The sequence below is a fragment of the Lepus europaeus genome, chromosome 12 (assembly GCF_033115175.1).
Source record: "Lepus europaeus isolate LE1 chromosome 12, mLepTim1.pri, whole genome shotgun sequence".
In the NCBI taxonomy this organism is placed as follows: domain Eukaryota; kingdom Metazoa; phylum Chordata; class Mammalia; order Lagomorpha; family Leporidae; genus Lepus; species Lepus europaeus.
The window spans coordinates 70,467,426-70,481,578 of NC_084838.1; the positions used below are offsets into that span (position 1 = coordinate 70,467,426).

At 44.3% G+C, this 14,153-nt stretch overlaps 1 protein-coding gene across 1 annotated transcript in view; it reads right to left on the minus strand.

Annotated features, from left to right (window-relative positions):
* The window catches only part of SLC1A1 (solute carrier family 1 member 1), an 80,454-nt gene extending 76,853 nt beyond the window's left edge, over positions 1 to 3,601 (minus strand). Inside the window, exon 1 of the mRNA XM_062208323.1 lies at positions 3,303 to 3,601. Within this exon, the coding sequence (XP_062064307.1) occupies positions 3,303 to 3,393 (91 nt within the window). The 5' untranslated portion in view covers positions 3,394 to 3,601. The remainder of the gene's footprint in view (positions 1 to 3,302) is intronic.
* Between the last annotated feature and the right edge of the window lie 10,552 nt (positions 3,602 to 14,153).

Below are 14,153 nucleotides of genomic sequence, written 5' to 3' on the forward strand. Positions count from 1 at the left end.
ACCAACAGCTGCTTCCCGACTGCTCCTAAGAAATGAAGCAGAGACTGAACAGGCTTGTTAGTGCCATGGTGTAAGTAACAGCCCACTGCCTTTCATGAAAACCCCTAAGCTTGAAATCACAGCGTTTTCAACTTCCTGAAAGAACGTAGAACTGGTCTGGAGAGAAAGGTGAGGTTTTACACTGTGAGTATGGCGAGGATACTATTGTGCCTGACCTACACTCTTTACTGCATGATTACTGGGTGGCTTGAATCAAAACACTGACAGACGTCTCACACGCAGAATTCTCAGAGCACAAAAACTCTCCTCTGAGAATTTCTGCTGCTCAGTGAACTGGGAATTAGGCTGTGGGTGCACAAAACAAAATGACTGTTTCCGTTTCCCTTTTTTAAACAAATGGATGTTACAGAGGCTGTTATTCGATTAGAGCATGTTATCCACAACTGGGTGTTTTCACATGATCTTAATCAACCCCACTAATACATGAGATAATGACTAATATCCCATTTTCCAGGTGAGGATCCCTGAAAATGAGCAGTTTGTTTAAACGGGAGAGCCCCATAGTGCCAGAATTCAAACCCAGGACTCTTGACTCCAGACTGTGCTCAGTCTACTATGCTCCAGCAGCAGGGAAAATCCTGCAAGAACTGCAGTGAAAGCAATGAAAGTGTTCAGAGTAGCATCCCAGGAGAGGCCTCTCAAGTGAAAAGCCAAGGTATTCTTTTCAGACCCTTGGAGGGTGTCACAAAAGGAACGAATATGGCCACCTAACTATCCCATCCCACCCTCTTGTGAAGACGAACCTGAGACATTCAGCTCCTTGAACCTCCTTCTCCATGAAAGGAACTAACTTCCACACCTAATAAAGATGACCTTTACTGTGTCATTTCCTTTCACATGCTGTATCTTGAAAACTCAAGAGGGTTTCAGCCGACTCACGAAAACCACCACCTCTCATTTCAATAGGAAAAATATCTTTAAAGCACCAGGACTGCTGAATTCTAGCAGGGACCCAACATTTCAGCAGCTGTGATCAGATGACGACACTGCATCGGGGTGGTTAATGCATTTCACAGGGTTTTCCTCTTTAAGGTCCACATGCTGAAATATCCAGATGGCAGGCTGCCTGAGAGCTCTGGAGATTTTTCTGGACCAATTAAGGAAGTTACAAAATAAACTCTTGCTCTTATGATCTAGCCCAAACTCACTGCCACTCTAAGTTGCAGGAATTCCATTGCTTGTTAAATCAGTGAGCCAGCAGGTCCACAGAGAGAAGCAAGATGTCCCACTTAGGACCAGGGCTATCTGAAGAAAGAAGGAAAGAAAGGGACCCTGGGAAGTGCTTCTGATGAACACTCTGCTGGTGGGCGGTCCAGGCTTGAGACTTCTCAGACCAGAAGTGGAAATAGAGGGCTGCCCTGTGTTGCCGTCTGGAGGGGCAAATGTCCATCAAGGCTTTAGCCTTTTAAATGGTGGTTTTCCCTTTTTGCGAAAAGTACCCGAATTATACTCCTGGGACTTGAGTGACCACATTTAAAACTGGAGGAAAACACCCATCTGAGATCAAAAGTCACCTCTGCAAAATGGGCGTGCCCTGCCTCTTGACTCTGAAGATGCATTTATGCAAATAGTTCCAAAGGCCAGGAGCAAATGCTCAAAATTCCTTCCAACCCTCCAGTGATATGGTCTCTGACCAGTGGTGCACAACATGGCTAACAAGGCAGTGTGTCTGGAAAGCTCATGGCCCAAAAGGCAAAATTACTGTATTTCCAAAGGCCATCGGGACACGGCAGCCTCAGGCTATCCTCTGCCTAAAGTCTTTAAAAACCAACTGAAAAATGAATTCGGGGCTCCTATCACCAGGAATACAAACAAGGCCATCTCTTTCACGTGGCTGAGAGGAACTCTAATAGCTCTCTTTAGGGTCAGCTATTTAGAATTAATGGGGACAGAACAAGCATTCCCTAAAAATGCCCAAAGCCGCTTGGCACTTAGAGGAAAAAAGTCAGCACTTGCTTCTCCACTTTTCTCCTCAGTCACAGAAGTTCTCCGCTAAAGTAATTCCAGGACGTTATTTATTTACTAGAAACCAGACTTTCCCTCGCACAAAGTTCTGGAGGAATCAATCCTTCTGACCCCAGATCCCATTCATTAACTTCCAAAGGTGTTTTCTTTTGGGGAGGAGAAAACGGGGACCGCTGGAGGGGAAGCAGGCAACACCAACTATTCTGAGGTTCAGAATCAGCAACTAGGAAGAAGGCGCATGAGGCTAGGGGCGGGGGAGGGCCGTAGGCTACCCCTCCCTCCTTCCTAGCAAACCCAGCTGCAGCTTCAAGCAGGCGAAGCTTGCCATGGAATCCACTTATTCCCCAGAAGGTTCGTCAGCCCTCACCTGCTGGGTGTCCCCACCGGTGCGAGCTCACAGGCAAGGGGGCTAGACATGACTCTAACCCTCAAGAAGTGCAACCCAGAACCCAATTTGGAAAACGGACAACCTCGGCGGAAATTCCGAAGGCAAATACGAATAACTCATACAGCTGAGCAAGCGCGCAGCCATTCACCCAGTCCGGCAATCGGTCAGGAGTCAATCACTTAAATTGCCCCGTGCTTAGAAACAAGCAAAGACGGTTGGAAGATTTTTGATGGAAAAATAAGAGGGAGACAGGAGGAGGCTCAGCAGGAGGGTGCTCTCCGACTTCCCCAGTGACAGCCCAAGGGCCACAATTGCTCAAGCCCGAATTCAGGCTTGAAGCTGGCAGCTTTTCCAAGCCCAGCTGCGGGCAGTAGCCGCGCGTCGCGTTCCCGGCACTACGGTGAGCGGCCGCTACGTCCCCAGTTTGCTCCCCGCTATCCCAGAGGCCAAGGTGTCTCCTCCAGTCTGACAGCTGTCATACACACCAGCCTCCGTCAAGGCAGCGCGGTTCAGAGGGGAAAAGGGGGGTGGGGGGAGGGATCGCAGTTAAGATGAACAAAAAAAGGAACCTGTTTGTATCTAAATGGGCTAGACCAGGAGCTACTTGCTCCCTTTCCACCTTCCAAGCCCCTCTGATCATTTTGGGCAAAGCAAGAATCAGCGGGCGGCTCTCGGGGAACCCAGATGGAATCCCCAAGGAGCAGACATATAAGCGCTACGGCGAAATCCCCCCCGCAGGGTCCGAGGCGAAGGCCGAGGGGGCGCTCAGGCACCCACACATCGAGTGCGCCAGCGCCATGCACACCCTCGCACCCGCGCTCTCCGCACGCGGCCTGGGCGCGGGGCGCGCGTGAGGCTGCGCACCTCGCCCACCGGCCGCGCAGCTCACCTAGCACCACCGCGACCACGGTGGAGAGCAGCAGCCAGTTATTCTTCAGGAAGCGCTTGCTGTCGCATCCTTTCCTCGCCGGCTTCCCCATGGCGGCCGTCCGGGCTCCGAGCGGCCCCCGCGGTCGCCGCTATTGTGTGCGGGGCTGGGCTGTGCGCGCCTCGGCCGGGAGACCGGGGGATGGCTGTCAGCTGGGCGGCGCGGAGGAAGCAAGACGCCGCTGCGCCCGGGGGAGAGTGCGCGCTGGCCCTTGCCGGTGCCGCTGTCCCCGCCGCCTGGGATCGCGCGCTGCGCCTGCCGCCGGCCAGCCGGGTGGCTTTGCGTGGAGGGCGCGCCCAGCTCCTCCTGCCGCCGCGGCGCTCTGCGGCGCCTGGGCCAACCAGCGAGAAAGGAGGGAGGAGCGGCGGCCAGGGGAGGCGGGTGCGTGCGCGCGCGGGGTGCCCGCGGTCCGCGCGGAGCCGGCGTGGGAGGGCGTCCCGCGCCTCACCTGGGGCCGGGGCGGTCTGCCCGGGAGGCTTCCGTCCTGCCCCGCAGCCTTCGCCTGGAGTCTGCCCGTCTCTGTATATATATATATTTTTTCCTTCCAGAGGGGCGCAGCCACAGGCGCCCTTAATTTAGACTGAATCATGCACGCTGCCCTCTCCTGGTACCACGCCAGCCATTGCCGGGGTCGGTGCGGGAGAACGCGGCGCCCTCTGAGGTGGGAGAAACGGTTCCGCGTCGGGTGCCCCCTGCTGTCCTGTGAAGTCTGGGATTCGCCAGCTACCCGAAAGCCGGCAGCCTCCCTTTGCGCGGCGGGAAAGGCGTGCGAGGGACTTCCTCGAGGGGTCTCTGCTCCCCTACTGTGGGACTGCGACCTCTCGGGGTCGCAGGAGGCGAGGCTCCCACACGGTTTGCCTGTGAGCTGAGGGCTCGGCAGTGTCGCCTGCGTGCGGGGGTCGGGGGGAGGATTCCCTCTCAGGATTTTCACTTGCGCGCCTTGTGACTTGCGCGGTGGCCGCCCCAGGCCCCACAGCCGCCTGAGGTGGTAGAGTAAGTAGGACTGAGAAGCCGGCCCGGCAGTTCTGAGGTGGGCGGGCCCGGCCCCGAGGCCAAACATGGGGTAGGCAAAGGCGGGAGTGTTGGAGGAACTGGGTTAGTGGTGCCACAGAAAGTCTGCGCTGTGGATTTTCTCATTCACCGCCGCTCTTCTACCCATCTTTCTCACCCTCACTGACACAGCTTCTTTCCTTCCCCTTGTCACAGCACTGCCTCCGCGGCTCTAAGCGGTCCCCTCATGAGCTTTCCTGACGTTAAATGAGCCCTGCGCGTTTTTTTTGCTGTTGCGGAATCTGTTCTCTCATTAGGAGTGAGGGGACCCTCCCCAGCCCAGGTTTCATGAGTAAAATCTCTCAATCAGAGCTTCGTCCCTTCCACTGAGCTCGAACAACCACGTACGCCTTAGCATGAGTGAGTTTATCAGGTCATTTCCAGAAAGGAAACTTTGAGAGAAGGGAAGGGAGAGGAGTATGAAGGTCGGTAGGTGTCCGAGGAAGATCTGAAGAAATGTCATGAGAGGGGAAATGATCAAGAGTGAGGGAACCGAGTCGTCCCAAAGAGAAAACGCTGGAAAAACTCATGGGTCCGAAATGAGGGAGTAGTAAATATATTATGCATGGATAATACTCTGCCATGCAGTATACACCATCCAGCCTACATAAGTCTATCAAGTTTTTAATAGTGTAACATAGCACAGTTAAATAAGGGAGAAAAAAAGGTTAAAGTTATATATACCGTTCAATCACATGTGCTTAAACTTGTAAAAGAAAACCACATGCTTAGAAAAATGCTAGCAGAAAACACCCCTGAATTGTAACAATCTTTGGGTGATAACATCATGGTTGGATCTTTCCCCGTTCTATCTTTCTGTATCTCCGGTGTTCACCATACACATACCCATGCTCATCCCATGCTCCAAAAAATACACAGACCCTGAAAAGAAGAATGCAAGAGGAATTTAGTGGACATCACAATTTTCTGAGTTGTAGTAAGACCATTCAACCTGCGTTCTGGGTTTAAAGTATTTAGGCTTAAATCCCAGCAGTGCCACTCAACAACTGGGTGACCATGAGCAAGCTGCTTAAATTTTATGTCTCAGTTTCTTCATCTGTGAAGTGGGGACATTGATAATCTTTACCTCCTGGGAGTAGGATGACAATTGAATATGATAGTGTATGTGTATGAAGGACATAGAACAATGCCTAGCCTACCAGTATGATCACTTGTTGGAACTGTGGTCAACTTGAACAAGCATCTTGTAACTCCTCCTGTCAGGTCTGCCTGTTGGGAACCCAACCAGAACCACATCAGACCCACAAAAACCCTGGGATACTGATCAATAGTAATTGCCCCTGGCAGTACAAGAGACCTATATCACTGAGACTGAAGCCTAGACAGCATGCATGTGTTTTATGCTTCTTTAAATCACACAAGCGTAATATGCTGGAATGCACAAGATTAATGGCAGTGCGTGTGTTCTCCCCCACCCATACATACAGTGCAAACTTGTGAAAATCCTCCAGACTCAAAAAAAAAAAAAAAAAAAAAAAGGCAAGACTCTCAGAGGTTGGAAACTGGTGGGCCAGGTGAATTGAAAACTGTTTTTGCAGTTGCTACTTGGAAGCTCCACTTCAGTTGCTAATAAAGACACTTCTAAAGCACTGACGTGTCTGGCAGTGCTGTAAGCAGGTCACAGATATGAATGCGCTTGGTCTTCTCAATAACTCCTTGAGGTAGAGACTGTTGTTTCCTCCTGGGACTATTGGAAGCACCAAATGAGAAATTGTGTCTCATCACCCTCATCTTGCAACTAGGGAAACTGAGGCATGAAGTGGTTAATTAACGTGTAAGTTTCCTTTCTTACTAAGAGAGGGATCCAGGATCCAAGTAGGTGGTCTGGCTCTGGATTATGTGCATTCAATCAGTGACTCTCATATGAGGAAGCAATACACAATTGTTAAGAGAAAGACTCTTGAGATCTGTGTTTTGCTTTATACAAGGCCTTTCAGAACCCATCAGTTCATGTGCAGGAGACACTTTGGTGTTCTAAGGGGCTGTGCTCCCTTCTAGTGGATGGACTCCTGAATCCTGTTGCTGACACCCAATTCCCTGGATTCTCTGTATAAGACAACATGGTGTTCACAGCTTGACTTTGGGGACAGTTGAGAATGAAGACCTTGAGTACTTCTGTTCTCTTTCATTTTCTTGGCCTGTGAGAGTCATGGGCACAAATGATCTCAAACTGGACAAGAGTTAAGAGGCATTTGCCTTGTAAGTTTTCCCAAAGGAGACCTTGGCCACTCTGTTACAGGAAGAAAAAGTTCTCTCCTGGAAAAAGATCTGAAAGCCAAGGGGGACAAACTGTTAGGATCTTCCCCCTCCAGTAAATGTTAACATGTCCCTTTTTTCCCAAGTCTTTCAAATTCTTTCATCCAATAAACCTTAGGTTAATTCTTACTAAGGACATTGTGCTGCCTTCTCCCCCTCCCTCAGCTTCTCCCTCCTCCACCCTTTCTTCTTCTCCTAACATTGAGTAACTCTGGCTCTTCTTTTATTGTTACCTTTTTTATATTGACCCTTGGATTCTCCTATTAGTTATTAAAGAAGACTTTGACTTTGCTGAACAAGGTTAAGCCAGCAGGTGACAGCTTGGCCTTATACCTTAATTGGAATATAAATGAGAAAGGCATTCAGAAATGAAAGGTAAGACAGCTTCTGTGATGTTTCCAGAAATAGTTTGCTGGTTGTATTCTGCTGTCATAAAGCAGATGCGGTTGGTTGCTTTGTCCTTAGACTGTTGCAGTGGGAGAGGTCATGTACCAGAGTCTCCTTCAGAGTCTCAGCTATGTAACCTTCCGTGACCCATGGTGGTGAGAAGAATGCTATTTGCACATTCAGACACTCTTTCCAATAATCTCTTCTGCATCCTCCAGTCTTGATTCAATCTAATTTCCCTTGAAATAGTAAGTCGAAAAAGGAAAGCACAGGAATTCTTTAATTGTTCAAGCAATATTTTATAAAGATGATTTGGCCAGCAGACACTTACCTATTCATTAGATGTCCTTCATCTCTTGAATCCCACAGAACTTTGCACCATTGCCTTTACTGCTCATTCTGACAAAGTGAAGAACAATTTCAGAATATGAAGAAAAGTTCTGTCTCTGTTATCCATAAGCTGTGTGTCTTTGAGCATGTCGTTGACTTTTTGGAGCCTCAGTTACTTCATCTGAAGAGAATATTCAAAGTAATAAGTACAAATGGTCAGTACATATTTGACACAAATGAAAAACATTTTAATCTCACCAGGACACAAGAAGATTCAAATTTAAACATTTTTTTAACCACCGGAAAAATATATTTGACCATAAAAAGTTTAAAGACACAATTATAAAATTTGGAGTTGTAACATTATAAATTGTAAACTTAGTGAGAAAGTTTGGAGAAATGGACAGGGTCACACCTTGATGATGGATCTAGAAAACACTGACTTTTCTGGGCACAATTTGGCAATTTCTAGCATCTTTTATCAAAAGTTCTGGTGTTTGTTACCTCAGCTATTCCACCTGTAGAAATTAGTATGAAACAAAAAACTTGAAGATATGCATAAAGTCTGCTCATCCAGTTCAGCTGGAAACAACTATCTAGTAAAGTGGGTGGACTAAGGATTGATTAAGAGTGTAAGAGTGGGCAATGGAACCCTGTTGGGGGAATGAAAAACATACTTTAGCAGAATATTGAATTGCATGGGAATTACGTAGGAAATTGAATTCTCCTGGAAAAGAGTATATACACAAATACAAAACTATGTTTTGCAGTGGCAACAGTAACTTATAAAATGGTGAGTAGGTTGTTTATTGCAGTGAGAATGTAGTCATTTATTAGTTGCATACTTGAAAATATAAAACAAAATGTGCATACCGTAATTCTAATGAAATTTGTGTTTTTGTAAGAATAGCAATAGGAAAATTATTAATGTCTTTTTGGTTTGTCTTTCTGAGCACCTGCTGTCTGCACTGTTAGGACAAGTTCTTCATATGCTTAAGAGATTAGGATTTGTTACAGAGGAATTTTAAAAATGTGGTGACATTCCACTGCTGTGTGGTATATAGGATTATGTAGCAGTAAAGACTATTACTGTGAGAAAGAACCTTCTGGGTTCAATCATGTTTGTATTAGAATATCAAACTCCCAGCCTGGAAGAGCCATCTCATAGAGTTCGCAAGTGTTGGGAAAGATACCCCTGCACCTTTTAGTCTCAGGCTTTTAGTCTCAGCAGGGTGTTAAGACAAAGGGGAATGAGAAGGAAAGGGAAGAAGAAGGGAATAAGGAGAAAAAGAAAGGGAGACAGGAGAAGAGGATTTTTTTTTCTCTTTCCAGGCTTCATCCAAGAAGTTGGCTATGTTAGGCAAAAAGGGTGACTGCCTTGTCCCTGTACAAGAGGCTATCTCCCAGGTTCTCTCTTCCCTACCTGGGTTGCAGAAATATCAATGCAAATATGGTAGGTCAGTGTGCTCAGGCCAAGAGTAGCTCAGAGATTTCATTCCTCGATAACTTCCAGGCCCTGGTGGCTGGGATGCTGAGCTGAAAGCCAATGGATGTTCATCTAATGGGGGATGATCTCTTAGAGTCTGGGGGTAGCTTTAGCTGAAGTGAGGCTGAATGCATTCAGGGCAGAATACTTCACAGTTTCAAATTTCAACTATGAATTCTATAGAACAAATTGCACAGAGGGAGGACAACCAAATGGACACCAAGAGCTAAATACTTTTACACCATGCATTTGATAGTTAAGTTTGAAAAAAATCTCTCTTACTCTGCAATAGATCTCTCTTGTCTCATTAGTTAAACAGACTTGGTCATAAATTCCCCACATTCTGGATTTGGCTGATTGCGCTTTGATGGAAGCAGTTAATTTGTTTCTCTAAACCTAATATTTCCTGTAAGTGGATACTTCATTCTTTAAAGGTTTGATCTTTTGCAATACTAAGAATAGTTGCTTCTGAAGTCATCAGCCTGATTAACAAGTGATAAATTCACCATGGACCTTCACATACGGTTTTAGCATCTGTTGGTGATAGTTAAGACCATCTTAGTTAATTTATTTTAATCTTATCATTCCTTCTGAATACGTTTGTTGAAATCAACTCTCTTGTATCCTGAAATAGACTATTCAGAAAAGGCAGCATAAATGATTAATTCTTTCCTTTTATTGGTTTTCTCAATAAATGGTGAATGGACAATGTCCAGTAATGACTGATGAGTCTTCACTTTGTTTTTAAATGTTATTATGAACACACGGATTTGTATGTGTTTTAAGTAGATTTATGTGCTCCAAACAGTTACAGTCATGTTTCCTTTCTATTATCAAATTTTTCTACCTTTAGCCAATGGGAGCCCCTTCATTTTGGCTCCTGTGTCCTTTTCACGGCACACTTTGTCTTCTGTAGTGTCTTTGTTTTCTGACTCTGCAAGATGTCCCAAGGCCAGCTTGGACATTTCTTGCCCTGGAACTGGAATCAATCATTTCTCCCCAGGGTTCATGTGTGCTTTTGTGGGTAATAGTATTTAGAAGTGTATCCATTGGTGATACATTTTAAGACCCCCTGGAAACCTGAACCACAAATAGTATTAAACATTATAGATTCTGATTTTTTTCTATATATATATATACATATCTACAATAATGGTCAATTTATGAATTAGGCTCAATAAGAGATTAACAACAGCTAATAATACAATAGTGGTTTGGGGCCATTTTAAGACAAATAAGCATTACTTGAACACACTGCAGTACTGCCACACTCCTGCAATTTGATAACCTAGATGATATTAAGTGACCAATGGGTAGGTAGCATATATAGCATGGATACACTGGACAAAGAATTGATTCACTTTTCAGGCATAACTGAAGAAGACAGCATGATATTTCATCATGTTATACAGATTGACACATAATCTAAATCTTCTGAATTGTTTATTTCTGGGATTTTTCACTTACTATTTTTGGATGTTGGTTGACCACAGGTAGCTGAAACTGCAGATAAAGCAGGGACTGTGATGCAATGTTGGTGATGGGGGCCCACTGCTGTTAGGTTGTCAGTGTTTCTAGGCCCTTTGAATGGGCAGGGTTCAGAAATATGTGTTTCATAATAAAGGATAAATAAATACTAAATTTATACTGTTATTTCCAATTCAACTTTTATTGTGGCATAGTATACATAATGGATTTTAACACTTGAGCCATTTTTAAGTGTGTAGTTGGTGGCATTAGATGCATTCACATTGTTTGCTACTTTCTCTATCTGTGAATCTTTGTCCTTGTGTGACTGTCTTGTCACACACTTGGCGTGAGGTCCTACGCTTCATCCTTGCTGAAGCATGTGTCAGAATGCCTTTCCTGTGTGAGGCTGAATAATATTCCACTGCACAAGGACCATGTTTTGTTATCCATTCATTCATCAATGGACTTTTTGGGTGATTTCCACTTTAATGATGCTTTGAACAGGTATATTTGGGTCCTGCTTTAAATTCTTTGGGGTGTATGCCCCCAAAGTATAATTGCGGTGTGTGGTAATTCTAGGTTTAATGTTTTGAGGAATCACTATACTCTTTCCCACAGTGGCTGCACCATTTTACAATTCCACTAGAAGTGTACAGGGGTTCCAACTTCTTCATATCTTTGCCAATATTTATTTTCTGGTTTTAAACTTTAAGAATTTAAACAAGTATCAGCCATTCTAATGGGGATGAGCCAATTCAAATGTAAGATTATAGGTTTTTTGGCTAAACTTTAAAATTTTTATTTTTAAAAAGTTTACTTAATTATCTTAAAGGCAGAATGAAAGAGGAAACATAGAAAGAAGATGACCTTCCATCCACTGGTTTACTTCCCCCAATTGCTCTCAACAGCCAGGAGTGAGCCAGCCTGAACCCAGGAGCCTGAAACTGCTTCTGGGCCTCCCACTTGGGTGGCAGGGGCCCAGGCACTTGATCTATCATCTGCTGCCTCTGGGAAGGAGCTGGGTTGGAAGGGTAGGTGGGACTCAATCCCAGTACTCTGATAATGGGATGTATGTATCGCAGGCAGCATCCTAACCTTCCACACTACAATGCCCACCCCTGAAAAATTTATTCTTGTGCTTCTTTTCTCTACTTCAAAAACTTTAGTTCTTAAAGACATTATTTCAATTACTTATTTTATAATCATATACTATATATAAAATCATTTTTAACATTACTTTTAATAAAAGGGCCAATGAATTCAGCTTAATATTCCTTTTTCATTCTTTTTGTTCTAGGGCATACTGGGGACAAGCAATCAAATTACTGTTTAGAGGTCATGAGAAAATATTCTTTTCCCTAGATGATTATTCCCTCAATTTGACATCTAGTTAAGATCATATTATGTTATTTGTTTTTTAATTTAAGAATTTCTTTTAAAAAATGTAGTACTTTGATAATTATGTAACACATTCACATGGTTTAGTCAAAACAATAAGGCAGCACAGTCAGAGAATTCTCACTTTAATCTCCTTCTCTTCTTTTACCACCCCCCCCCCTTGCTTTAGGTAACAATCAAGTATCTATTAGCATTTGATTTACTCTTCTGTTGCTTCATTTTAGAAAATATAAGCAGATCTAAAAAAAAAAAAAAGAAAATATAAGCAGATCTTTATACTAGTATGCCCCTCCCTTTTGTTACACAAAGGTGGCATTTGACAAGCCTTGCTCAGTGCCTCACTTGTTTCAGGAACCATATATCCTGGTGCTTACTCAGTATTGTAGCACGATGGTCTTCCTCATTCCCTTTCTACTTACTGCTCTTCTGTGCTGATATTACTACTGGGAAGTCTTCCTCATGCCTTTGCGCTGCTGTGGAATACTATATTGTGTGGATACACTGATTGTCTCTTTAACAAACTCCCAGGTGATTAAGGGTGTGTTTCCAGAATTTTGCTATTACAAATAATACTATGAGAGAAGGTGTTAGACTCACTCAGTAGAAAGACTCACTCTGGCAAAAAGCTCTCTGAGAAAAAAAGCCAAATAGGAAAACAAAACAACTCTGATGTGTAACCTTTGCCAATTGCATGGTAAAGTACTCCTACTGTGGCCAGCTGAAAATTACCAATGTGAAGCCACTGAATATTGAGGGAGACAGAGATGTACTATTTCTCCCATATAGATAGAACAGATGTAAATACCTACAAGGGCAGAGACATAGTAGTAACAATAATCAGGAACTCATTAGTATTGAATATTTAATTTTGCTTTAATACCTTCTTTAGTTTTGTGCTTTTAGAATTTAATGCTTTTATAGGAGACCAGGAAGAAGCACCTGGCTCCTGGCTTCTGACCAGTGCAGTGCCAGCCGTAGCAGCCATTTGGGGAGTGAGCCAACAGAAGGAAGACCTTTCTCTCTGTCTCTCTCTCACTGTCTACAACTCTGCCTATTAAATAAATAAATTTAAAAAAAGAATTTAATGCTTTTATTTCAGGCATAGAAAGCCACGACACTATGGCAAAAAGATGTTCTACATGAAGGATCTCTGTGAATGAGACCCCAAGGGAAAGAAGTGGCTATAAAAGAAGGATGTACTTTTCTCTAAAGGGAGGAGAGAACTGCTGCTTTGCTTATGGCCTTGTCTAAATATTGATGGGATTTGTAGATTCAAAAGGCTTCCATAGCCTAGGAAGCTTCTGTCAAGAGCCTTAGGTGGTCACTAATGTCATATATAAGAGTGTTAATTGTTAAATTAACAACAGGGGTCACTGTGCATTAACTCCCCATGTAAGACCTCAGTCCTCAATGAGTTGTATTATGAGAGTTAACTATAAAACTAGTTCTCACACAGTTTTTGTGTGTGTGTGTGCGTGTGTATGCAAATTGTTGAAATCCTTACTTAGTATAGAGTTGGTTTTCTGTGTACAAAGTTAATTGAAAATGAATCTTAATGGAGAATGGGACTGGGAAAGGGGAGAGGGAAGAGAAGGTGGGTTGGGAGTGTGGGGGGAGGGCGAGTATAGTAGGAAGAAGAACTACATTCCTAAAGTTGTGCTTATAAAATTTGTATTCCTTAAAAAAATAAATTAATTAACAAAAAAGAATTTAATGCTTTTAAATGGAAGTGTTTAACAACCAGCTCATTGATATTTTTGAAAATTCAACAATTGGTTCTGTTGAGCTGATTCAAGCCAAAACATCACTGCATCTCCACCTTGTTTTATTAGCTAAATGGAAAGTTCTTCTAATTGTCAAAGTTAGCGAGCACTGAAACAATCTACATATGGTGGTAGACATAAGGGTCTGTTTTTCTCTTAGGAAAAGACGTTCGGAAGCAGGCAGCCTAAAGTCTGTATGGAAACTCCAGAGCCATCAATGTCCCAGGCCCCTCCTTCCTCTCTGCTCTGCCACCTCAGTCAGCAGCCTCATGGCCAAAGTGCTGACAGAGCCCCAGGCATCATGTCATCGGCCAGTGCGCAAGCAAGAAGAACTGGGGAAGCACAAACCGGTCACACTGCTCGGGTGAGTTCTGCCTCTTAGGATATTTCCTGGAGGCTCTGTACAGACTTCTGCTTATGACCTGCCAAGCAGCGCCGTGACCACGCTTAGCTGTATGGGTGCCTGGAAAATGAAGTCAACTCTGCAGATGGCTGCCCCAAACAATATTAGGCTTTAGTCTGTTAGCCTGTTTCAACTTACTATGAATAGTAGACTGTATCTCTAACTAAATCTTTCAAGCGCATGCCCTCTAAAAATCTACCTCTGACCATAGCCTCTCCTCTGATTTAGAGTATTTGTGCTCCAGGGAT